At 44.7% G+C, this 26,749-nt stretch overlaps 2 protein-coding genes across 7 annotated transcripts in view; one reads left to right on the top strand and one right to left on the bottom strand.

Moving 5' to 3' along the window:
* Positions 1–24,527, top strand: part of GLS (glutaminase) — a 74,961-nt gene extending 50,434 nt beyond the window's left edge. For all 5 annotated transcript variants that reach the window (XM_044427140.1, XM_044427139.1, XM_044427145.1 and 2 more), the window contains 4 exons: positions 14,548–14,609; positions 19,521–19,597; positions 19,688–19,751; positions 21,217–24,527. In XM_044427140.1, the coding sequence (XP_044283075.1) occupies positions 14,548–14,609; positions 19,521–19,597; positions 19,688–19,751; positions 21,217–21,373 (360 nt within the window). In that variant the 3' untranslated portion in view covers positions 21,374–24,527. The remainder of the gene's footprint in view (positions 1–14,547; positions 14,610–19,520; positions 19,598–19,687; positions 19,752–21,216) is intronic.
* A 950-nt stretch (positions 24,528–25,477) lies between these two features.
* Positions 25,478–26,749, bottom strand: part of STAT1 (signal transducer and activator of transcription 1) — a 33,750-nt gene continuing 32,478 nt past the window's right edge. For both annotated transcript variants that reach the window (XM_044426984.1, XM_044426985.1), the window contains exon 24: positions 25,478–26,684. In XM_044426984.1, the coding sequence (XP_044282919.1) occupies positions 26,661–26,684 (24 nt within the window). In that variant the 3' untranslated portion in view covers positions 25,478–26,660. The remainder of the gene's footprint in view (positions 26,685–26,749) is intronic.

Raw genomic sequence — 26,749 nt, 5'->3', positions numbered from 1 at the left:
ACTGTATCACCTGTGGCCCTCCTCACTTGCCTGGATGGAACATTCAGAGGGATATCTAGTTTTTGTTTGTTGACTGTCGGTCTACTTTATCCCTGGCCCAGAGATGGATTCTGGGAGACTATTCTTGTTAAGACATCTAGAAAATCTACTGTTGAATGTATTGGTTAAGTGGTGGCACTTGGCTCACAAATGCCTTCAGTGAGATCATCTATATTACAATACTAACTTCAGGTGACCTAGCCTTTTTTTAAGCGGAGACCTGCAGCAGATTGCAGGTTTCTGTCTCTGGGTGAGATGAAGGCAGTATGGTCTGGCTGACTGGGCCATTCTAGGCTGACCATAATAAGGCCATGATTTATAGAAACTATATGCAAGTGTAGATGAGCACTAATCACATGAATGTAAGTTCCTTCTTAAAAAAAAAAAAAAAAGTTCCTAGTCGCAGAATTTGCAGTTGAGCTTCTGTGCAGAACAGTTTTTTTTTTTTAAGATCATCTCTATATGTATGCAGATATATCTTTTTAGATCATCATCTTAGCCCCTCCCTCATCAAGAGAGTTAGGGTACAGTCCTATTACTGTTTGGACAGGAAAGAGGTCTACAGCTATCCTGTCTGGGGAATGGTCAGAATTGTAGTCTGCATTTCTATCTAAACATCTGTAAGATTGCATCTTTAGTCAGTCTTGCATCCCACTGAAATCAGTGGGTTTAATTATTCAGAGCTAGCATCAGTTCCTTTGATTCCAGTTGGATTCAGGATGACTAATTTTGGATTTCATTTTATGCTCTTCATCTTTAGAAATTACTTTAATAGCTGTGGCTGTTGTGCAAAGCCAATGGTACTGTGGAAGAGATATGGAATAGAATACATGTTTTGCTAAAGAAAATTATAGAGAAGGAACACAACATATCCATATCTTTCATTTTTAAAAAATGTCTACCTGTTGTTGATGTTACAATCTTGTACTCAGTTCCCAGGCAGTAATCCCCACTGAATTCTGTGGAATTTATTTGTTTACTCATAGGCTTGTGCTATAAGTAAACATGGTATCTACTTTTAATGTGTTTTATTCAATAACTCTTTAGGGAATTCAATATTTGGTTGAAAGTTCCATTGAACAGGTTCTTTGTGAAATAGCTTTTGTAAAACCTCTACATCTGAAATGATATTTTCCCAATAAGCAGGTTTTGTACCCAGCAGATTAACTGATTGCTTCTTACTTCTATCCAGAGCTGATAGAGGGAAGCATTTAATACCTGTTGCTGTACTTTGTTAGACAACTCTCAAATATTTTTTGTGTGCTGAGGAATATAGAGTTGTTTGAAATATTTGTAGATTTGGTGATTAAAAAAAGAAATACACCAAACTTACTATGTAAACAAAATGGCACCTGCCACTGATCGTGTGCTAGTTGGTTTATAGAAAGAGCAAGAATGGAACAAAGTGAGTTGATGTCACCAAAATTCAGTTTACTGCAGCATGCATTTGTTTACAGATTGCTCTCACACTTACATATTCATTTAAATGGGAGCAACTGCGGCATGCAAAACGTCATCCCAAATCCCTCCCACCAAATTTGTATTTCAGGCTATGAAGATGTTTGTCAGGTGTCTCCCCACCCCTTTGTTGCTACCTACTTTGAAAATAAGCTGGCTTGACTGAAATCTTGCCTCAAATATTTAAGATTAATTCGACAATCAAAGTTGTTTAAGACACATGCAGGAAAAAGTCCAAAACATCCTTATATCATCTCAAATCCAAGTGTGCTATCTTAACCAAATACAGATTTACAACACACTAAAGCTAAGACCTTTGCTTGTCCATGCAGCAAATATTTTTGATCTCAACCACCACCAGAACCAGGTTTGTGGAACTCCAAAAAATTGCTCCAAAGAACAGACCCCCCCACCCCCGCTGCCATATCTGTTGCTTCAGTTGCTGTGATTTCACTTAACTGCAGTCTGAAAAAGCTAAATAGAAAATTTCAGGGAAAGGGACTGGGCCTGCGCAAGAAGCACTGCATCTTTCCACAGATTAGTGTGGGGAGCACTCCCCAGCTGCTGCCCTGGCCACCACACACCTGGCCACCTACTGCTGGCCCAGAATGGCAATCTGGGGAAGGAGCTAGAGATCGTCACAGTTTTCCCTCCTGCACCCCTAACACCTGCAAATGTGGAGGGCTCCGTATACAGTATATTCTGGGAAGCTTGGGACCTATCTCTTGCATTTACAGGGGTCCTACTGTATTTTTAAAAGAAGTACAGTATAGAACGTCTAACTACTGAATGTCTTTTTTCCTTATCTGTATGTTTGAACAATGTTGGCTTCACAATACAAACAGCCACACTGATCTTCAAAAGAGGCAATAGCTTTTAAACAATGTACAGCCGAGTCCTCCACATTCACAGAGGCACAGGACCTGCATGAAAGTGGAAAACGGGGAATATCTCTAGGTCTCACCCCAAACCTTACCTCTTAATACTGTTGACCATATGTGCACAGGATATCTTTTCCCTCCCTCTCCCAGACCTTGGTCTGATCCAGGAGGGCTCCTTCATCAATTACATTTTTTTACTCTTATTCCCCACCCTCCCTCTCAGTCTTTTCACCAAGGAAATGCTAGAGGGAGTTCCCTTTCTGGGTGGGCAGGGCAAGAAGGCCTGCTTTGGAGACGCTCCCTCGCTCCGCTTTTCTCCCTCCCTCTCTGGTGATGATGATTTTCCACTGTAGGCCACAAAGCTCCAAATAACCCTGCTATTTATTTGTTTTTGCTGGCAAATTCACAAATTCATGAGGCTGTGGGACAGCATACAAAACCTGAATGAATGAATGAATGAATGAATGAATGAATGAATGAATGAATGAATGAATGTTAAACCAGTGAGAGTTGAGGTTCAGCTGTACTGTACTGTATCATCTTTACACCAAATATATTCTTTAGTGCACCTCAACTAGGGTGCTGATGTTGACTCGGTTTGCATGGTTTATGGCCTGGATATCTAAAGAAACGTCTCCTGTATAAGCCTGTGCAAACCTTAAGATCATCTGTGGAGGTCTTTCTCCAAGAGCCCTCCTTGAAAGAAGTGAGGAGGGCCATTACTAAGAGAAGGGCCTTTTCAGCTGTGGCCCCCAACTGTGGAACATGCTCCCCAGAGGTTTGCCTGGTGCCAACATCATTCTGGTGTCATACCCAGTTTTTTAATTGTTAGATAATATATATTTATTGAATTTTAACTAAAGAACTGGCTGTTTGGGGTTTTTAATTGTTTTGATTTTTTTACTTTGTAAACTAACCTGAGATTTGCTAGAAATATAGATGGTATGGAAAAACCATAAATAAATATATTCTTTCAAGTCTTTAATCCACTGATCTGGAAATTCCAATTAGTGTATCAACATTTTTCAGCTATAACCAATATCTGGTTATAATCAGTTTCTGGTTCTAGCTAGAAAACTTGACTCTGAAGAGAGTAAAAGATAGTAGATTGGTTAATATTTTCACCACCTCTCTGCATAAACACTACATTTCAAACCTAAGGTTGTGTATGCAGTTTTTCTATTGGTAATAAATGTGACCACATTCTTGTGTGAATTGCACAATGGTTTTAAAATAATTGGGGAGTTTACATGGTATCTGAGCTACAGTTTCCTTCTCTTTTCATTAATGTCACAGTGGTGAGAAGTAACAAACATAGTTGAACAAGATTATTATATTTGAGTGAATTAAAGCCATGGTTTGGAGAAATTAACCTCTTTATATATATTTTTCATTCTTAACGAGTTTGCCATATTTTAAGGCAATAATCAAATGAAGAAGATTCATTTATTTTTCAGTATTCTGGCAATACAAAGTCTTGAAGAATAAATTTGTTGAAACCCCACCTTGTTCAATTAGCCTGTAACACAATTCAACACTATCTGATCTGCTGCAAGTTCAAACCCAGATATTGCTTGCCTGTATTAGATCAAGTCAAGATCCATATATCTTTTGGCATATTAGTCAAGGTTTCCATATTCATTATTTGATAACCTGAACTCTCATCAGTTAATACAAGCTTTTTCCAGTTTGAGCCAATTCCTACTTTCGTAATTCAGAGTCCATGAGAACTGTATGGCAGCATTAGCACATACACACATAATCATGGTTTAATCATGAGTAGTTGCATAGACAGAAACTCTGCTTGTTTCCCTTGATTCTGGTTTGTTTCTCTCAAGCCATTTTGCCGTGCTTTAATGCAGTTTCATATTCAGACTGCTTTTTCCAGACACCTCAATTTCAAGGCAATAGCACAAACAAACTGGGCATAAACCACAATTCTAGTTTCAGGCAGCACAACAGATTGTGGTTCTAGTTGTGGTTTATAGTTGTTTGACAGACCATGGTTTGGAAACTGCAATCCGGATCTTAACAGACCATACCATGGTGTAACATTATGCGCAAAGTAGTCCTGCAGCATTTTCCAGCTAGCATGTCTAAAAATGGACAGCGTTGCACCCTAAGAGCACAATCTTATGCATGCTTAGGCAGAAAAATGTGTTGACTCCCAGCATTCCCTGGTTGGTCAGCTCTGTTCTTTTCAGTCTAATTATGTATAAGATTGCATCCTTCGGGTATAGCTGTCTGGCTGCTTTCTGAGAATTTGGAATATCAGCTCCAGCCTTGAAAATGTGCTCTGGGTTGAAGATGGGATTTCAAATTCAGAGTGCCCTCCCTCTGCAGGCAGTGAGGTTCTTTCCATGACAGTACCGGGAGGGAGTGATCTTGAGGGTAGGGAGGGAACAGGTCAGACTAGATGGCCCGGGAGGCCCCTTCTGACTCGCTCTGTTTTCTATGTTTCTGTGTAACAGGTGAGGCTCTAATGGAATATGATGTATCCTAAACATCCCCCAGCCTCTCCTCTGTGCCTTGTTTGCAAGGTGGGAGCAAATCTTTCCCTTTGTGTTTTTCCTGCCCTTGAGTGGATACCCATAACCTTCGATCTTTGTGCTCATTATCCTTCGTGTATCAAATTAATCAAGTTCCTGGTGTTAGCTGTTACATTTTGTTTTTTACAAGACCTGTTTGCTCATCTTTCATCTATTTAAGTAAGAGTTTAGTCCAGCTTCCATAGTGTCCGTAACGGCAAAGCACAGATACCAGTCCCCATCACTTCATTTGTAGAATTGTTTCGTAGCTTAGATGAGGGACCTAGACTACCTTCCCCAGCCAGCATGAATGTGGGTTGTGCAAACACATACGGCAACCCAGATGGGTAACCAGGGACTTGGGACAGTCTCACTGCAGGCTATGCTTGTGCAGGTTGATGGAAGTTGTATTCCAACAACGTCAGGAGGGCCATGTATTCTCCATCCCTAAGTATGAAGGGTATGAAGAGCTTTAAGGAATGTTACACAATTTGGCTGAAAGCCTACCCAGTGTCGAAGATCGATTTAAATTTAACATTGCTTTTTTGTTTTCATCTATTATAACTGGATTCAAAAATTAAAACAGTCAATGGCAGTGGGAAGCAGGTGCAGGAACTATTTTTGTCTCCTGGAGCTCCACGCCTGTTGGTTTTCTCGATGGTCTTCCCAGGAGATAATACATGTCTGCTTGGAAGTAAACCCCATGGAATTTAGTAACACTTACTCCAGGTAATTATATATAAGATTGACGTCTGAGACATGGTTCACGCAATTCATGTCTCCTTTGAGTAAACGGCTGTGAACACCTGGTCAGGCACACATCTGTGATGGGAGTAAAAGTAATGGGAACCCTCTGCAGGGTTCCAAGTGGGCGTAGTTGCAGCTCTTCCTGTAACCGTGGGCTGCAGCAGTGGTAACTGGCTGCAGCAGTGGTAACTGCTCTGGACTCCCTGGATGAGGCTGCTCCCCTATGAACAGCATTGCTTGTGCAGAAGAGGCTGGACTCTGAACACATCTGCAGAGGGACCAGTTATTTTCTGTGGAGAAGCCACCTTGGCAGGGCCTTCCTTGTCGTTTTGGTATTTCCTACCTGCGGAAGGAGATGTTTGCACTTCAGAAACGACTGTTCTCAAGGGTATATGCAAGAATATGATAGGCATTTCTATTGTGTAAATGCCTGTTTATTGGGGCATCATCTTTCATTAATATGTCAAAGCCACAAAAACTTCAAACCATTCCTAATGGCTTATGATTTTTGAATGGTGCTGTAGACGGCAGCAGCGCTTAGTGCTTCTTTGTATAAATAGCATTTGTAGAACTGTCTCTACATCAGAGCCTTGATTCCAGGCAACACATACACTTGATGTTGTATCTGTGTACTATATTTGTCCTTCCACATATATTAAAGAATTGTCAAGAGAAGGTTGGGAAGAACAAGCTAAATTATTACCTTTTACTTTACTGATGTTAATACCAAGAATAGATCATATGACCTTTTTTTAGAAATAAACTATACATTCCTGAGCTTTGGATACAATATGCTTCTCTTGACAGTCTATCCATATGAAACTATTTGAGTGGAGTGCAGAAACAGCTGCTTGCTTAATGTATTTTGACTTTCATTATTGCGTTTGTTATCTACTTAAAACTTTTTAAACAGTTGAGAGCAAATTAAATCTTTTGAGTTTGGGAGGGCTTGGCTTCATCTGCACAAATAAATGCTAGACGAGCATCATTTCAAGTTAATTCCGCGTGTGTGCTTTCAAAATAAACTCCATGAAATCAGCTTTGCAAGTTAATGCTGCAGCTAGCCTCTAAAAATAAAAACGACCCTAACAGCATTGTAAAGTTAATGCCAGCGCGTTTGTAGGCTAGCAGTGGATTGATATGTGTGTGTGTGTGTGTGTGTGTGTGTGTGTGTGTGGAGTGGAGGGGAGGGGAGGCTTTGAGCCATATCTGGAAGCTTTGACTGTGCACCACCTAGAGGGCAAAGATGTATTTGAAACCTGAAAATTAATCCCCCCTTGAACAATCCTTAAGTACTGATGAAATCCGTTTAGGTTTGTATGCTTGCGCATGATGCAAATTGTCTTGCTCTTGGCTGGATATTGCATGTTAGATCCTCTTGGTACACACCATTGCACTAGAACCAGTCTGGGTGGTTTGCAAAAATATGTGAATTTTGGTCAAATTGTAAGTACCAAAAACAACTTGATTGACTCGAGTAAAAAATTGAATGTATTATAACCTTCCTGTCCAGTCTTTGTAATTGTCCTTCTGCTATGTAGGACACAATCCTATTGATGTTTGGGGAGAATGCATGCTTATCTGTAGGAACGTGCATATGGTTGTGCCATTGAGCAAGTTCTAGATTTGAAATGACCCTGCCAGTTCTTAAAGAGTTTACTGCTTGTGGAATGTCATGCATAATGTGTGTTTCAGGACATATTTCTGTGTGTGCATGAACCTGTGCAGCTAGTCTTTGTAGAATGCGTCGCTGAACATGGAGTTGGGTTTTGCTGTCCTATTTGTGCATTGGCCATCTTGTTTTAGCACTGAGGTATGGCCATGGGGTTTCATGAACTTAAATTCTACCACAGGGTCTTTTAAAGGCTTGGTTTTAGAAGAAGGCAAGTGAAATATACCTGTAGTTTGTGTCTGAATCCAAATCCCCTATATTACCTGTGAATCATTGGGAGCCTGAATAAATCCATGTTTCATGTCCTTTTTGTACATAAGCACCATATAGATGCTCTTTCACACTCATTTTGGCATTGTCATTGTCTTGGTCAGACTTTTCAAGCAGCGGGAAGGTACGTTGTGAAAGTCAATATGGAATCCTCACGGTGGAATATTGATCCAGGTCAACCAGAAATCTTTACCTCAGACAGTGCAGGATCTATTTTTTGCACATCAGAGTTAATCCGCTTTGAGCTGGATTAATGAGGGCATATCCTGTTAACAATAGGTGCAAAGGCTCTGTGAGGACAGCAGCTGTTGCTGGATTTTTGTTTCTGGATGCTTGCCCTTAATACAGCTCACTTGTGCTTGTCTGCTCAAATGGTAGCCTGTGAAATGACAGGTGCCACTTTCATTGAGACAAGCAGAAATCAAAGGCTGCTGCTTGAACATCCTCAGGGGAGAACCAAGAGTAAAGCTCCCTCATTCAGCCATGAAGCTCTTGGGTGACCTTGGGCTAGTCACTATCTCTCAGCCTAGCCTAGCCTAGCCTAGCCTACCTCACAGGGATGTTGTGAGGATAACATGAGGACAGCATTGCGTAAACTGCCTTGAGCTCTTTGGAGGAAAGGTGAGGTATAAATGAAATAAGGCACCATTTTGTAGGTGAGACATTTCTTAGTGACAATAGAGAAACGAAGTACTATGATAGCCTTTCCCAATCTGTGGTTTTCCTAATGTGTTGGACTGTGACTCCCATCATCCCCAGCTGGCATGGCCAATGGAAGGCCCAATCCAATACAACTCCTGATGAGGAAAGCTGTCAGAGTTGACTGCTCTTTGAAGCATGAAATCCATTTTGGAAGGCATCAAACGTGTAGAAGGAAAGGCAGTAGATGCTGTGAATGCTGGGACTCCAGATGAGACCCATGGTGCGCTACCCATGTATGTTCTTTGCACCAATGAGTTGAGGAAGTTTGGTTGCATGCGCAGGCTCAGAAGCTGAGATTGCTTGCTTGCTTGCTTGATAGCTTTTCTATACTATCATTTATACCAGTGACTCTCACGATGGTTTGCAGCAATTGCAATATAAAACAGTTAAAGTTTCCTTTTTGGAAAGTCAAGGAGGTGTTGCCAGGAAGGCAGGTGTAGTGAGATCCAAAGATGAGAATGTCACTTCTCAGGCAAGAATTTCTCAGGGAGCAACATTAATTTATTCAAGGAATTAGTTTTTTTGTGTGTATTTTAATCTAGAATCTGGGTGAGGCGGGAATTGGCCCTCTTTTGAATTGGGAAGGAAAATGTGTGTTCTAAGTGAAACAAGGGTAGACATGATTCACGTGGGAACTCCCAAGCAAATTCTTGGAAGAGCTGAACCTACACCATAAATTCTTTTTGACATCCTAGGAGCTGAATGCTTTGTCATAAGGACAGCATTCAACAGTGTTTACAGTGACCTCTTCCTTTAAGTAACCCACAGTCCTGTCCAGCACAGATGCACCATATGATACAGAAATCTGAGGAGTTTATGGGTGAAGACACCCACTGCTTTGCTTCTTTGCAGGGATAGGTTAGGGGGTGGGGGCTAAAGGGGGATGACTTTCCAACTGTGTTGGTGTATACTGTGTGCAGCACTACCATTGTGTGGCAGTGTGGCCCTGAAAGATGCTACTTTGCCTTTGGCCCTGCTTTGAAATATTTCTGACAGTCCAGGGCCTTGTATTTTTAAACACTGCTGTATATACTGGTGTATAAGACATCCCTTGAAACTGGAAATAGTGAGGAAAAATGAGGGGGGGTCATCTTATATGCCAAGTGAAAATTTTCATCATACAGTTGGACCCCCTTATCTGTGGGAAATAGGTTATAAGCCCCCCAGAAGATGCCTGAAACTGCAGGACGCCCATGGAAGTGGAAAAACCACCAATATATCCACGGACTCTGGGAATGCCACACTCTTTGTCTCAGCACTAGCCAAACCCATGTGTTTTGTGTCTCAATGGATGCGAAGACTCTAAAGATACTCACTTTTTTTCTAGAGATACCCATGTATACTGGTGTATAAGATGATTTTTTGAATCGGAAATAGCAAAGCAATAATTGGGGGTCATTTTGTACACCCAACATATGAAAAACACCAGAAAAACAGCCCCAAATATTTATTTATTTATTTTTCGATTTATATCCTGCCTTTTTCCTACAAAGGGCTCAAGGCAGCTTACATCATTCTCCTCCTCCATCTTATCCCCACAACAACCCTGTGAGGTAGGTTGGGCTGAGAGTCTGTGACTGGCCCAAAGTCACCCAGTTGACTCCATGGCTGAGCAGGGACTCGAACCCTGATCGTCTGAGTCCCGGTCCCATGCTCTTAACCACTACGCCACACTGGCTCTCCTAATATCAACCTCATCTGATACGCAAGTTGCCTTATCTGCTGCTATATATGGTGTATTTCTGTTGACCTCTTACTCCTCTAATTAAAATTTGCAGTGCAGGTAAAACATGCACCATTTCACTTGGTCGGTGAAAGTTATTCTGGCAGTCACGTTGTTTGGCTTACCTCGTGAAGGATCAGCTGCTACATGGAACTCTCTCCCAGGACACCTAGAAGTCCCCACCACCCTTCAGATCCCTCCACACAACCCACCTCTGCTGTGAAGCCTTTCCTGTAACCCTTGCTGACAGAGTCCAGCCTCAGCACATGCAGCGTTGCTTTCCCCCATCCCTCCCTCGTTATCCTTGCTTCATTCCCTTGTGTCAGGAGCGTTGACGCAATCTCAGCCCAAGGGCCAAATGCCATTTTGGAAAAGTTCCTGGGGACCACATTGCAGTGTAAGCAGGACTGTCATCAAAAGTGAGCGGGGTGCAAACATTTTGCTGCTTACTGCCAAAAATTAAGCCATAGAAGAGACATTTAACCTATTGGAATGCGGCAGGAAGGCCACGAAAGCTGGGAAATCACCAAAAAGTTGACATTCAGGGAGAAGTGGCGGAGCCAGTGCAGGGGATAGAGTCATATGGATAATCCTGGAGGGCATCCACCCCACCCTGTAATTTACCCACTGGAAGATGCCATATTGTCGCATCACAATTCCCTGCTTATTGTTTATGGGGAGATCCTGCTGGGACCTTGCAGGCTTTGCTTTGGATCTGAGCTTTTGATCATGATGGGCCAGTTGATACAACATGGTGTCTGTCGTGGGTTGCTTCATCCTTGGGGAGCTGTGATTCATGCCATCCAGCAGTATGACTATGTGAGCATCAACTAGAAATGACTGGGTTTTTTCCTGTCCTGTGAACCAGCTGGTGGAGGTTATTTGAGGTGGAAACAACCCATGCATAACCCTAAAACAAGCTGTAAGTTATACAAGAGTTCTTTAACCTTCATATAACCTCATCCCTGTATCCACTTTAGAGCCATCTTTGGTGCCTATCAGTTGCTTTTAATGACTGTTCATTTGGACCTCAACTGAAGAAAAACTAAACAACAGAGGGGCAAAACTTCAGTTCCTTCAGAACCAGAGCATTTCAAACTCTGTGCACTTGGATCTACAAAGGAAGAATCATAGAATCATAAAAATGGTTGGATTATTTGGCCATTTATTTATTGTTGTGAGCCGCCCCGAGGCTTCGGCGAATGGGGCGGCATAGAAGCTTCCTAAATGAATGAATGAATGAATGAATAAATAAATAAATAAATAAATAAATACAAGCTTAATAAACATAAAATAGCTGGAAACATTTGACCTCTGTGAATTCACCATTATCTTGGTTCTCATATTGCCCTGCCAGTTCCTGGGGATCTTTGTAGCTAAGCAAATGGCCAAGGACTGCTTATCTTTTACGTACAAATGCACGGAAATCAGCCACATTTTGCATCAGTCTTGCAAATATTGATGCCACAGCCTGGTCCCATAGCTTTTTGCATCCTTGGCTCTTGCCCATGGTTTGGGAATTCTCTTTGTAAGGGACGGGAAGAAGAGCTGCAGCCAGAAATGTTATAACAACAACAACAACAACATTAGGTGCCAATCCAGACCATGCGACTGATGTATTCACGACTTAGCAGCAATACAAATAAGCTTTAGCAGATGAGCGAGTGAGCAGACAAAGGCTGGGACAGGGGGCACGGAATCATGGCTTCCACATGGTGGAGAACTCGCATGTAAGCCATGGCCATTTCTTTGACAAATGCTAAAGCAGAAATGAAGAGCTGTGATCTCACTGAGAAATAGGCCTGGATTTTGACCCTTTGTGAGTTGTATCTGCAAGGCTTTGGCAAGTGAGACACCTCAAAAAGCACTGAAGATTGAGCAAATCAGTTTGAATGGAAGGCAGGAACCTACAACACAGCAAGGTTGCGTCCTCCAGATGAGCCCCCTCCTGTCATTCCTGAGGCAGCCGAATGGTGCTGCTCTGTGGCTCCACCCTGGAGTCATTTGGTTTATTGCTTCTGTATCCTGTTGTGAACTGCCCAGCGAGATTCGGCTACAGGCAGCATAGAAATGTAAATGTTAATAATGGTTTGGTTCTGGGCCAGCATGTTGGCTTCCTACATGGAGGGATGCTCCAGTTTCCCACTTGGCCGAGATGCTTCTCCAAGTGGCGCCTTTCAGCCCCTGCATGACAGGCCCCAGGGCAGCCTCCCTCCATCTGGCACCTTCTAAACATTTTGGACTTCTACTTTCATCACTGCCCGGTGATTTTTTGAAAGAAAAATAGCTGTACAGAACTAGTACAAATGAATAAATAAATCAGCCCCAGACAACCTGCCCAAAGATCAGGAATTCCAGGAATTGTAGAAACTTCTGTAGGGCACCAGGTTGGGGAAGTCTGCCCTGTGGAACTAAGAGGAGTCCAGAAGAGTAAGCTGTGTGTAAACTGAATATCTGGAAGAAGGTGGATTCTCTAGATTATTTCCAGCTAGCTCTAGGTGGGGGTCACTTACGGGGCTTCCCCATCCATCCACCCACCCACCCATCAAACGAGAGGTTTCGGTCAAGTGCCAGAGCCCACTGCTTGCATAGGAAACCTCCATTTTATTTAGCGAGACGACACACTTTAGGATACTGGCTGTGTTCAAAAGCACAGAATGGCCCGATGGACTACAGGACTGCACAATATCAGAATGTGACTACCAAGCCCTGGGGCTTGTCTGTCTTCCTCAGCTGAAACTTAGAAGGATCTTGATAGTATCTGAAGAACGGTTTGTCTTATTGTACATTTTTGCACAGTTGCACCATACTGTCTCTGGATGTGTAGGGTGGCCCTGCAGGGGATCCTGTTGTGCAGCTATATACATGGCTGCGTAGGCGTGTGCTTTTCTCTTCACAGACATGCTTCATTGGAAGCTTCCGTGAATGGAAGGAGGGGAGAGGTGGCTTTTAGTATTCCCCACTTCCTCTATAGTCCCTGCACCCCACCACCCCCAGTTTTCTCCAGAGGGTTGTGGAGCCTTTGGACATTGCAGGGGCCAGGGGCCTGAAGCAGAAGGAGGGATTTTTCAAACATGGCCTCCTGTTGAGGCATGTCTCTTCTGCGACAAGGACCTCCATGTGAATGGAGGGACAAACACCAGGTACATTGGAGTGCACGTTAAATATGACCGCTTTGCCACTTGGTGTCTTGATAAAAGGACGTTGTTGTTGTTAGTTGCGAAGTCATGTCCGACCCATCGCGACCCCATGGACAACATTCCTCCAGGCCTTCCTGTCCACCATCCCCCAGAGTCCACCCAAGCTCATACCAACTGCTTCAGTGACTCCATCCAGCCACCTCATTCTCTGCTGTCCCCTTCTTCTTTTGCCATCTATTGTTCCCAGCATCAGGCTCTTCTCCAGGGAGGCCTTCCTTCTCATCAGGCGGCCAAAGTATTTGAGTTTCATCTTCAGGATCTGGCCTTCTAAAGAGCAGTCAGGGTTGATCTCCTCTAGGACTGACCGGTTTGATCACCTTGTGGTCCAAGGGACTCGCAGGAGTCTCCTCCAGCACCACAATTCAAAGGCCTCAATCTTTCGGCGCTCAGCCTTCCTTATGGTCCAGCTTTCACAGCCATACATTGCAACTGGGAAAACCATAGCCTTGACTATACTCACTTTTGTTGGCAGGGTGATGTCTCTGCTTTTTAGTATGCTGTCTAGATTTGCCATAGCTTTCCTCCCCAGGAGCAAGCGTATTTTAATTTCTTGGCTGCAGTTGCTGTCTGCGGTGATCTTGGAGCCCAGGAAAATAAAATCTGTCACTACCTCCATTTCTTCCCCATCTATTTGCCAGGAAGTGAGAGGACCGGATGCCATGATCTTAGTTTTCTTAATGTTGAGTTTCAAGCCAATTTTTGCACTCTCTTCCTTCACCTGCATCAAGAGGCTCTTTAGTTCCTGTTCACTGTCTGCCATGAGAGTGGTATTATCTGCATATCTGAGGTTGTTATTTCTCCCAGCAATCTTAATTCCAACTGGTGATTCATCAGTTGCAAGTAACTGCTAAGCCTAAAATGTGAGTTAGGAAGAGCTTGAATAGTGTGCAGAACACCTGCTTGTGTACCAGCTGGTAAGCATTTTTAACCCTTGGTTTCTCCTTTTATTTACCCATTCTCTTTGTTGCTGTTGTTAAATCATAGGGTGGTCTTAAATAATAATCAGGACTATAAAATTGCAGCAGCAAGTTAAAATCCATATTAAAAAAGCGTTGCCTGGCGCTCGAGTCGCCTTTCTTGGTTGTTGCCTCCTCTCCTTTGCAAGTGCCAACCTGGATGAGAGCCACCAGTTTGGTTGTTTCGAAATTCCCAGGAAGTTCCTTGAGTGCTGCAAATGTGAACAGTTGCAAGGTCATGGCCAGTAAGATGGACAAGAAAGTTTCAGCTGTTCCTGGCATGCATACACACCTGTGCGAGGCTCTTGAGAAAAGAGGAAATTAAAGCAAAACTCTAAATCCCTTTCTTCCTCTCTCTCTTTTCCTTACAGGTTAAATCTGTAATCAATCTCTTGTTTGCTGCCTACACAGGTGATGTCTCTGCACTCAGAAGGTAAGATCAGTACAGCAGTGAGAGGTTTGCTCTGTGTTGCAGTAAATGAACTGTATGCGACTTTTTAAAAAAAATTAAAGCGAGACACACTATTAAAATTGGCTAAAGGGCAGTCCTTGGCAAATTTATCAGATGTCCAAGGCATGCTGGGAATTGTAGGTCTTTTTTTCTGTCTAAATGTGTGTAAGCTGGCAACATAAAAATATTAGGGATATGTTGAGGGTGAAGGAATGCCCCCATTCTTTTAGTCTGGCTTTTAATTGATTTTTCCTCTGCTGGTGGTTTTGTTTGCATATATGGTTTTTCATTTCATTTTTATGAAGTATATTTAAATCCTTGACAAAAGGTAGCATATCACTGTTGTAAATTCAGAATTCCCTGTCCCTTCTTGCACTGAAACCATAATAGTGACTGTTATGTCTTAAATAGAAAGCAGAACCCTGAGTTGTGGAATAATGTTCCATTTCTCCTATTCTGAGGGCCTATAATAGCATTAATTTCAAAGTTCTAAGTTTATTTACAGTAAATTTATAGGTTTGGGCAAGAAAAGATAAGCCCTCACTCATGCTGATCATGCACGTCATACAAAAATACAATATAACCTATAAAATGTAAATACAAACGGAGAATTCTTATACTGCCATGTGGGCTCAGTTTTGTCCCCGCTTCTCAGCTGAGCGCAGCAGCCCTTCTTAGACTGGGCCACAGGTTCAGCATGGTCCATGCCAGTTGATGGTGGTAGTCCAGGTTTTAGATGGGGTATTTTGCTGGCCTGGCCCTGCCTGGACAAGGGGGAGATTGTGCCTAGAAGCAGATCTGCTTGCCAGTTAATCGAACGCTGGCTTAGGTGTCAGTCTTGTCCTTCCTGTATGCTTCAAGAGGGTTCCCCCTCTGGTCTTAATTTTTCCTGAACAGTTGTGAATTTACAGCCTTACATATCAGAAGGGCTCGAGCTGCTTTTGAAAAGGGGGAGCGTTTTCTTCTCCTGGGCGGTCTGCCATTCAGCAGGGTGCAGAGCAGGGATCCACTGCCAACCTCCATTGCTGGACATGTTCCTCTCCTTCTGTTCAGAACATCTTTCAGAGGGAAGGATGCTCAGACCAAACATCCTGGGGCTGCTTCCATAGCAGCCTCCTGCCTTGGACAGTGTTGCAATTGCCTTCCCAAACAGTCTCTCCATGAGGGCAGCCAGTGTTCCCCAGGGTTACATTCTGGAAGCCTTCAATGGGCCATTTTCGTCACTCAGGGCCAGCTCTTTCCCAAGGAGGATCTTTATTCCACAGACATTCAATGCATAGAATCATAGAATAGTAGAGTTGGAAGGGGCCAAGAAGGCCATCAGGTCCAACCCCCTGCTGGTGCAGGACACCAAGTTACACCATCGCACTCAGGTGGCTGCCCTGTTTCACCTTGAATGTCTCCAGTGTGGGAGAGCCCCCACCTCTCTGGGCAGCTGGCTCCACTGCTATATTGCTCTGACAGGGAGGAAGCTTTTCCTGATGTCCAGCCTGAATCCGGGTTGTCACAACTTGAACTGATTATTGCATGTCCTGCACTCTGGCATCAGCAAGAAGAGAGCTTGACCTTCTTCTATGTGACAGCCTTTGAAGTACTTCCAGAGGGATATCCTGTGTGTCCCCCTCCCTCCCCGCAGTCTTCTCTAGGCTGAACATGCCCAGTTCTCGCAGTCTCTCCTCATGTTGCAGCTGCTGCTCTCTGCTCCCAGTTCTGCCTTGCCAGCTCTTTGGCTTACCCAACAGTTTGGAAGGGCCTCCCCGCAGTTCTTCTCTGTCGTTTTGGATCACAGATTTCTGCATTCTTGGCTACTGGCCATGCTCACCAGAGCTGAGCAGAGCTGGCGTCCAGCAGACCTCGAAAGCACCCGGGTGAAGGAAGTTTGGTGGAGCATTTTCTTACCCACCCACTGATGGACTCATGAGGGTTGCCTTTTCCAAGCTAGTGTCTCTATTTATTATTTATTTATTTAAAACATTTCTGTGCCGCCCCCATCGCAACAAAGCCTCGGGGTGGCTCGCAACAAAACCTCTAGATGTTTGGACTGCAACTCCTATCATCCCCCAGCCAGTGTGGCTCGGATTGTGTTAGCTGGAGATGATGGGAGGTCGTTCAGCACTCCTGGAGGGCACCGAGCTAGGCAAGGCTCCATTAGGGAGAAAAGAGGTTGATTTGGGGAGTTTCCCATACCAGCATCCAGAGATAGGAAACACTCACTCCCCAAATTGGCAGCTGCTCCATATCTGTAGAAAATGGGGCCACGCCTGTGTTTTCCATTAACAAGCAATGCAGTCAGAGGTTTGGGTGCTCAACTGGGTGACTCGTGAGAAGACAGGCTTGATCGCTGTTCACCCAAGGAGCTGCTCATTTTCATCCTGTTCGCATTAATGAGCACGGCAGCTCGTTAACCTTGGCAGAGCCGAGAAAAATGCATAGATCATTCACAATCTAATTCCCTTTTCATAATACACACGCCCTCTCCCACCACCCCCTTTGGGCTCAATTATTTGAAGCAAGGGTACTGTTGGGAACACAAGGAATCTGTTCCACAATGCCAGTGGTGTTTCCAGTTTAATTGCAGGTTTTAAAAAGCATGCCAATTAAAGCTTTCACCAATTAAGTGCACGTACTAAGTGATTAAAGCTCACAGCACCGTGACAAAAAGCACTCCAGGAGAAGGATTAAATGCTCTCTGCTGGTTTGGTTGTTTGTTTGTTTGTTTGTTTGTTTCAAACTGTTCCTGTTTTGCTGCTTTATCAGCAAAATCAATGTTTCTGTCTGTTACCCAGACAAATCTTGCTTTAGAAGCCAAAATGGAGAATGGCAAAAAAGAAAGCAAGGGAGTCTTACATAGCAAGTTTCAACCTGCATGGAACAGCTGAGATAACTGAAACACATTGTCCAGTCAGTGTGTTTTTGAAATCTGCCTCTCTTATCCTTCGCATCATATCAAGCCGTTACCGGCTTGGTAGACAATCTGTTCTTGATCAGATGCATCTGCCTTTCAGACCAGATTTTGGATGCTGTCAAAATTCTAGGCATCCATTTCAGAATACTCAGGGGATGGTGCCAGAATCCATTCTTCTTTGAGAAATTTTCACCAAGAAGATGGATGAAATGGAATCATCTTAGAATCTGTGTGTCACTTTCAAATGAGGCTTTTTTCATGCAATTCCGCTGGCACATCCGGGAGTATTTATGGAAGCTCCAGATGCTGTCTTTTCCCATCTGTGACCTTCCCGTTTTCCAACCACTCCTTTTTTCCTTAACACAGCAAATCTGCGCAGTCCCTTTGGATGGGCAGCACTAGGCATTCTTCATCAGGAAGCACCCATGACAAAAAGGGCAAGGCAGCCCCAAAATAGACTTTGGCTGCCCTTCCTGCCTGAGGCATTTTGCCTGCTTTGCTCTCCCCAGGCTCTGGCTGTTTTTGTCATTAAGCTGTCAAATCATAGTTGTAGTCAGTATTACCTTTAAAACTACAAGCAAGCGAGCATTGCCTCAGGCTGCAGACAGACAACAGACACAAAAGTTCCAGCAAAGCCTGGCCTGGTAAACTTCAGTTAGTGCCCTGGATCAGTGCACCATGGAAGAGGGTGGTCACAAAACTGACCCTGTCTCAAACTGAAGGGGCTACCAGATCTTGCCCTTAGGGTGGGTCTTTCCTTGAGGCTCCCCCCAGGCTGCATGTCTCTTGGCAGTGCGACCCTGCATTGCCTCTCTCCTTGCGTCTGCTGCTCAACTCTTCAGCCATCTTCTCCTCCCTGCTTAGAAACCTGCATTTCCCCAGGTTCAGAAGGCCCAGCTGGGCTGCCCTCCTCTTCCTCCCTGCAGTTCTAACTGGCCTCCGGCTCCCATACTCACAGCACCTTGCCAACACCTCTCCATCCACTCCCACCTCTCCATCCGCTTCCTACAGCTGCTGCCGTGGTGCAACACACTCTGGTCTGCACAGCTCACCTTTGAAGGCACCTTGCTTGGGTTTTGGTTTGCTAAAGTAGTAATATCTCAAGTGCTTGCTAATTGATTGATTGAAGATTTGTCTATACCGTTCTCTCGGTGCATGGCTCTCAGGATGCTTTGCAGTCCTGAGAAGGACTGAAGCCCCGCTGGGACACACTAGCATGACATGCAGAGGGGCCGAGGCTTGCACTGGAGCGCAAGGAATCCACCAAGACTCGGTGTCTTGCAGCGCAGGGAATCATTGATTTCCCCCTTCCCTACCCCTACCCCAGTGAATGGATGGCAGTTATTATCCACTGTTCCTGAGCAATAATTCCTTATTTTTATTATTAATGTTGATGTTTATGAACTGCCCCATTTCCCTGGGCTTTGGATGATTTACAAGATTTAAAACCAACATCAGGACAAATCTTGACTGAAAACCAGCATATTAAATAAAGCTAATCTGGGGAGGCCTGCCAGAACTGTTGACTTATTAACCTTTGCGAATTGCTCTGGGAGTGTCTTTTGGCTGAAAAATAGGGTTAAAATGTAAGTAAGTGAAGAAATGCCCTGGGAGAATATGGGCACGTCCACACGTTTCCTGACAGAGTGATTGCCGCTGGCAGACAGCGTGGAATTCCTGGATCCTCCCACTGCCCAGTCAGTACAGGATGGAGCTGTGTTTTGGGGCAAAGGGGGCAGCATCAAAGAGGTGGGGGCAAGCAGAATGCTTGCTCAATCGTTCTGGGACTTGATGGTTGGACTGAGGGTGGGTGGCGTGAGAGAAGCCATACCTTTGTGTACCCTAAGAACTAAGGGTGCCCTCAGTTTTAACCTAGAAAGTAACTGCCCCATATATCAAAAGCTTGGGAAACCTCCCACTGCATACTTGGTTCTGCCTTATTTGTAACCGGATTTCTCTCTGTGTGTCTTTTCCAATTTTCCTTCCAGGTTCGCCTTGTCGGGTATGGACATGGAGCAGAGAGACTATGATTCCCGGACAGCGTTGCATGTAGCAGCTGCAGAAGGTGGTGGCAGTGAATCATCGTCAAAGTAGCTATTGCATTTTAGTGTGGAGAATATAATCAGTAGATTAATTACCCTGTTTTGTATTGTAGGTCACGTAGAGGTAGTTAAATTTTTGCTGGAAGCCTGCAAAGTGAATCCTTTCCCCAAAGACAGGTGAGCATCTGTGCTAGAGGTAAAGTATTAACAGCCAGTTAGAATATGCCTTTGTTGGTGTCCCAGGCGATGTCCTTGAAGGAATCTGGGCGCTGGAGAGTGGGACTGAGAATCCTGTTCATTTAAGCTGGCCATCTCTCAGTCCTATCGAGGAGGGGGAAATCAGGTCTAGCTCCTTTGCAGAACAGCCTGTCTACAGGCCTCTCTTGGAGGGGCTGGGAGGGATCAAGGCAATAAGCTGACATTATGCTTTTGCCTGCATGCACACCAAGCAGCAGCGCAAGCCGAGGTCGTGTCAGCCTTGCCTAGACACACGGAGGACACTGGCCTTGGCCCAGGGGTGGGACCGTGTTGTCGGACTGCCATTCTCATCACCTTAGCCGGCATGGCTGATGGCGAGGCATGATAGAAAGGGTAGTCCAACAACATCCGGGGTGGTCTGTTGCCCATCGCTGGCTTAGGTGCGCCCAAGTGGGAAGAGGTTCAGCTATGAGTGAGACCCAGAAACTGGAATGTCCACCTGTTAAAGTGTCTAAGAAGTGTATCCACCCATTGACGTTCCTGACTCACCAGAAGGGAAGAATAATTAACTCCATTCTGAATGTCACCTTCACTTTTATTGCCATACATGTAACATGGGCAAACAGGCTCTGCTGAGAATTAATTGAGCTCCGGGAAGGGGCCCTCTGCTTGCAGGAAACAACCTTGGGGGCCTTAAGATTGCATCAGCTGGTCTCGACTTCTTAAGCAGATAAAATGGTGGCCAGGGAGAGAAGAGTATGTTCAAACAGCATCTGCATTGTGAAACGGCGGCTTGGAGGCCGTTTCCTTTGTTTCTGTTAGCCTATAAACATGCCTGGACCTGTTTCATTGGAACTATACCTATGCATTGCAGAACAGTTAGCACATGGCTACCATAGTTAAATGTGTACTGAAAAATATATTGGTATTAAAAGAATTCCCTTTATTTCACAGCAGTTTGCTTCAGAATCAATAGTGTTACTTTAGAAAGGCAGGCTTAAGAGAGTATTCCTTCCCTTCCAGGTTTAAGGTTTTTCTTGGCTGAAGTATCTTATCTATTGGACTTGGATTTGGACTGGTGTAGTACTAAGATCACTGGACAGGGAATGAGGCAATCTCAGTTCTAGTCCCTGCTCAGCCATGGAGCTCATGGGCTGACTTTGCACCACAGATTCTCAGCCCAACCTACCTCACAGGGTTGTTGTTGTGAGGATAAGACTGAGAAGAGGGGGAATTATGTGAGACACCTTGCGTTCCTTGAAAGGAAAAACAACAGAATAGAAATATCATAAATAAGAACAGGATAAAAAGGACTATGGAGTGGAGGATTTTGTACATCATCGGGTTCCTCCTGAGAGGAAAAAAGGTGGGATATAAATGCAAGGTAATAGGGAGGATACAAAGGTGACAAATCAACTAAACTTGAAAATTCTTCCCATTACAGATGGAACAACACTCCTATGGATGAAGCTTTGCACTTTGGACATCATGATGTGTTTAAAATTCTTCAAGAATATCAGGTTCAGTATACACCTCCAGAAGATTCCACCAATGGAAAAGAAAATCAAACTGTACAGAAAAACCTGGATGGCTTGCTATAACCTCCTCCTCCTGCTAGATCCCAAGAATCAGAATGACCCATCTATTTAATTGTGAAAAAAAGATTATGAAGAGCGTGTGTGTTGGATAGTGTGTTGGATAGTGCTGTATATTTTTTCCAGAAGTACCGCTTTGTTTCAGTGTTACAGGAGCTTTCTTTGTTGCACATACAGGACAATTCTAGTTTCGCTTTCAGAAAATTAAAACAAAACACCCCCACCCCCCACCTCAAAAACTCTCCATTCTTTATGTGAACAAAATTACCTCGTGCTACATGTAACTGATAGAAAAGAAATATTAGATGTTGTTGCTTAATGCACTGCCGATGTATTTATTTTTGTTATCCATGAAGCTCTACTCTGTGGTCAAGAACCTTTTTCTGCCCTGCTTTTTTTTTGATATACAAATGAAGCTGTCTGAAAGCGCCCGAGTGGAATGAGGCTGCTACCGTGTGCAAGTGTAACATGGCTGCTAGATTTCCAGACTTGATGTGGATTTGGTGTGTTGAGCATAAATCTGCATTAGGTGTGTGTGTTTTCATTTCCCATGAGACTTGTTTACATCATGTACCTCTCAAACTATAGCCTGGTGACTGTGGGCAGTGATCTAGGCTTAGCTGTTGCAGTGTTTTATCAGGGAATCTGTTCCAAGGTTTGATTGACCAAAAAGTAGAATGTAATTAGATAAACTTGCTAATCATACTGAGGTTTCTTTCAGATCGAGTATATCCGTCCCCTTTGCCCCAGCCCCACAACGAGCATTTCTTCAGTCACTGCAGCCTCCAGCTTGTAGAAGGTTTTGGCATGGCCTACCTGGACTGTGGCGAATGACAAAAATGCATTTTCCCTTGTATCCTCCTCAGCAGTAGCAAGTGCATTTGCTAAATGTCATGGACCTGGATTTACTTACCTAAGGTGATGATGTGAAGCACTACTAATTTTGGATTAAATTCATTTGCGGATCAAGAAGACTGGGTCAAGCATTGTTCCAGTGAAGTTAGCAGAAGAGATAACTAGGTAACTAGTAGAGCTGGACAACCTGCATTCACAACACCAGGGCCCTGATTCTCTGCAGATAGATTGTGCATTGGGTCTTGTCAAAGTCATAATTGGCAGCTGGGCATTCACTAAGTCATAAGCACTTGAATTGCCAACAGCTGATTTGCAGGCATCTTCTAAAGGAGATGTAGCTCAGCTACATTTGTGTAAGCCTGAAACAGATAGTTAAGCGTGGTGCTGATGATGCTCACACTCGACCAGTGGGAAAACCGTGAAAGTCGGTCTACTTGATACCCTGCTCTTATCAATAAATGTTGATAAAAATGAAGGAGACAGGCTTGACTTGTACCCATGTAAATTTCTTAAGCAAGTGGGAGGGAAAGAAAAGGGAAGTCTGCGATTCAACAAGTGAGGAACAGGCAAAGGCTTCCCCTAACCTTGAGCTGGTGAGGCAAGACTAAAGCCTGAACTGCAGCCCAGCCTAAAGCAGTAGTCACCTTGTGGACACTGATTAACAAGGTGTAAATCAGGGCAAAGGAAGCAGAGGTTGAAGATGAATCAAAATTCAGAGTAGGTTATATGGATCAGTATGGGGAAAGGTGTATTTCTGACAAGAGATCAAAGAATACTGCCATTTGCTATTCCAATTGTCTTTAAAGTCCAGTCTAACATAAAAAGCATGGCAGTTTCTTGTAAATGCTCAACTTAAAGGAAAAAAATCTGTTACTAACAGCCTACCAGGCACCTGGGAACAGTGCTCGTCACTGTGCCATGCTCTTCCTCTGTTGTTTTAGCAAAATCAGGAAAAGAATTTCCTGCAACTTCCCCCGAATTGTTAGCAATCTGGTACCATGGTCACATTAGTTCTGTGGGATGAAATTGGGTGAAGTTCACATCCGGTGGCTTTGAGTGAAGCATTGCAGCTGCTGCTTCTCCAAAATGCATGAACAACTATTTATCTCCATATTAAACATCCAATTTTTCCCCCGGCAACTCAGCTAACATTTCAGTAGGTTATATTCAGCCATCATTATTCAATCAAATTATGCTAACGGAAAAAAGTTACAATTATTTATACAAACAAAGCCAGTGTGCCCAAACAGCTTGAGTGGCGACGGGTGCCGCCCTTGCAGCTGCCTGGGGCCCTCCAGACGCAGGAGGCTCCAGACACGTGGAGGAAGGCAAAGGCCAGGCTTGCCGCGAAGCATCCAGGCAGCCGGTTTCAGCGCTCTCAATGCATTGCCCTGCTTGCAAGGAGGGGCGGAGGCACTGCCTGGATTCTGTGGGATGCTGGTGCCACGCTCTTCCCCACAGTCCAGGGATGCTTGTTTTCGTTCAGAGCTGCAGCCAGCATGCAAAGAGCCGCCGCAGATGCAAGGGTGGAGGAAGGGTCCTCTGAAGGCCAAGCCCCCCAGGACATGGGAGGGCTGCTCCAAAGCTGCTGCAACAAGGCCAGCTTTTCCTGCAGTGGCAACACCTGCCAGCCGGAGGAGCGCTCCCTTCGTTGTCCCCCCCCCCCCCCCCCCCCCCCCCCCCCCCGCCAGCATATAGAAGCTACTTTAGTGCCAGCCTCTTCTGCAAAGGTAGTTTAGCTTTTCCTCATTATAGGAGGAAACTGTATTTTGTAAAAGCTTGCATCCATTGGAAGTTCATTTTAACACGTGGATTTGTTACTTCTCAAGTGTTCTTTGCGGACACTGCTGTTTCATTACCAAAAGTCGACATTGTTTTGCTCTAAGAATACCCAAACCGGTTTTGAAGTATGAACATTCTTATTTGATCATGCCATCTAAAAGGGTTTTGAACGAACATCATGCTTTGCACACCTGCGATGGTCTTCGTCTCTGTAATCCCATCTTTTGCAGATGTGTTGTGTTGGACTGGTGTCCTTTTTTAGCTTCAGAGCGGGACTATCAATTCCTGTTTCTAGAAACCCTACGAGTGATTGTGACTGATTGGGCTTGGCATTCTTTATTGTAGGGAATAAACCATGATGAATGTATTTTGCTTTTCGACTGTTTTCCCATGATTTACTCTCAACTTAAGATACTTGAGCTGTACCAGTTCTGAAAGTAAGGTTTATTTTCAGGGTGACAAACCCAATGGTGTTGCATTTTACAACATAATAAAACAAGCATACCAAAAGAGGGTATTCTCATTTTGCCTACTGTTTTGCTTTCTCTGTTCCCAATGTGCAGGAGACTGTGTTCCCACTGCAGCATGTGTGAAACTTCCCACACATGCTTAGGGCAGCATTAAAAACAAGCAGCATGGCTTCTAGATCAAGCAGCATTACTGCCACGCTGTACAACTCTGGTGTCCCTGCCGCTGGGACACTGTGTTCAGCTCTGGGCCCCACATTACAGGAGGGTATGGCCAGGTTAGAATTGGTGCAGCGTAGGGCCACAAGGATGGTGGCCGGTTTGCAGGGGATGGGGTATGAGGCGAGACTGAGGGAACTGGGCCTCTTCAGCCTGGAGGAGACTCAGAGGGGATCTGTTGGCAACATACAGGTATGTGAGGGGATGTCACACGGAGATGGGCAGAGACCTGTTCTCCCCTGCAGAGGAAGGCAGGACGCGCTCCAAGGGAGCCAAGCTCAGGGAGCCAAGGTTCCATTTGGATGCCAGGAAGCACTTCCTGACAGGACGCCGAGGGTGTGGAATGGGCTTCCACGAGAGGTCGTTGAGGCCCCATCGGTGTGGGTGTTCAAGGATAGGCTGGATGTTCACATGGTGGGCATGTTGTGAGCAGAGCCGGCTGTCAGACTAGATGGCCCGGGAGGTCCCTTCTGACTCACTGTTTCTCTTGTTAGCGAAGCATGGTAGGTAGCCACAACACATCCCTGGCACAAAAGCCTTCCTGTCTTGGTACGCACAACTGGGACTGCTCCGCTTTTAAAGCTGCTCACAAGCAAATTAATCCACAGCAAGTTCTTCTATGTGAGTTGCAAGTACCCAAGTAGCACTAGGTACTTGCTGTATTGACCTCTAGAGTAAAGTGCTTTGAGAGGATGGATCCAGGCTCTGTCTGCCATGAAAGGAAACACTAGTGGAAGGTCCCTGTGCCCCATTTTTGGGGGTTGTCTACCCCCCTTCTCCATGGCTCATCCCATCAACCTCCCGCCTCTGCTGCATTTTTAGGGGCTGCCATGGGAAGGAAGGGGTGGGGAAATCCACTTCTGCGAGAGTGAAGTGGAGTGAACCAGTGTAAATCTAGATCCACTTCCACGTCTTTTTTAAGGTGAAGGTGACACAGTACAGCCCCTCATCAGCTCCCACTTATCGGGGAAGGCAGCCTGTGGTAGGGGCATTTTGAGACTATAGAGAGGAAGAGTGGCTCACCCTCCCAAACAGACATCAGGCACTTCCTGAGGGAAAAAGCAGCAGCAATAGCAGGACAGGTAACAGCCAGGACAAGACCCAGGATCTTAAGCGGTGAACACCCAGTACGCTTAAAGGAATCGAGCCAGTTTCTGTATCGCCGCCACCACACCCTTGCCAGTCCACTGCCATTTAATGATGATTTAATGATAAATGAACTGTTAGTCTGTCTCCCAAGGCTTGACCTGTAGACTGCTCCTAAGGCCCTGGGGCAGCCTGCGGCCCTCCATTTCATGGCAGGTCACCCCACCCTATTACGGGAAGGCAAGAAATGACGCCAATCCAGTGCGCCCCCGAGGCATCTTCTCTGCTTCCTAGAGGTTCCCTTCCAAAAGCACAAGATGGTGCTGCGGTACAGAGCGATTCTAGAAACAGGGTAGTCCGAGTCTAAAAAAGCAGCACAGAAATCACAAAACAAGGAAGAGGCCCTGGAGGACAATGACTTCATCTAAAGCTGCAGCAAACCAGTCTAAAGGTGCACAATTAAGTACTTCATGGTGAGAGACCTTCCACAGCAAAGGCCTGCTTTGTTCCGAGTTGATTTCTGCAGGAAGCGTTGCCTGACTTTCCGCTCCCTGCGCCCTCTAAGCCATTCTTGTGATTCGGTTTTAAAGTGGCGTTCTATTTTCCAGGGAAACTAAGCAAGCATGCAACGAAACACATACACAAATCATTGTGGGCTGATGTAACGGAGAGTAACTAGGAAATACTATATGTAGCAGCGCTACTCAGCCACTTCGTAAAAGCACAGAAGAGTTGCTAGGTTTTCAAGAAGCTCTTTCCGTAAATCAGAGCATGAAATGTAACATTCCACCCTATGGAATGCTGAGCCTTGGAGGACACCCTTAGGTCCTTAGTCGCAGCTATGAACGTAACTAAGTCTTGATGCAGATTGCCCCAGGAAGCATTTATGATGCGTATTCTGAACATATCTGGAGAAGAAAAAGCAGAGGTTGTCAAGTGAAGAAAGGCTCGCTTGGTTTGCCAGCTAGCCTTT

The sequence above is a fragment of the Varanus komodoensis genome, unplaced genomic scaffold (assembly GCF_004798865.1).
Source record: "Varanus komodoensis strain SLA01 unplaced genomic scaffold, ASM479886v1 scaffold18_1, whole genome shotgun sequence".
Lineage (NCBI taxonomy): Eukaryota > Metazoa > Chordata > Lepidosauria > Squamata > Varanidae > Varanus > Varanus komodoensis.
The sequence above is the reverse complement of the archived record's forward strand: the minus strand, read 5'-3'. Positions and strand labels throughout refer to the sequence as shown.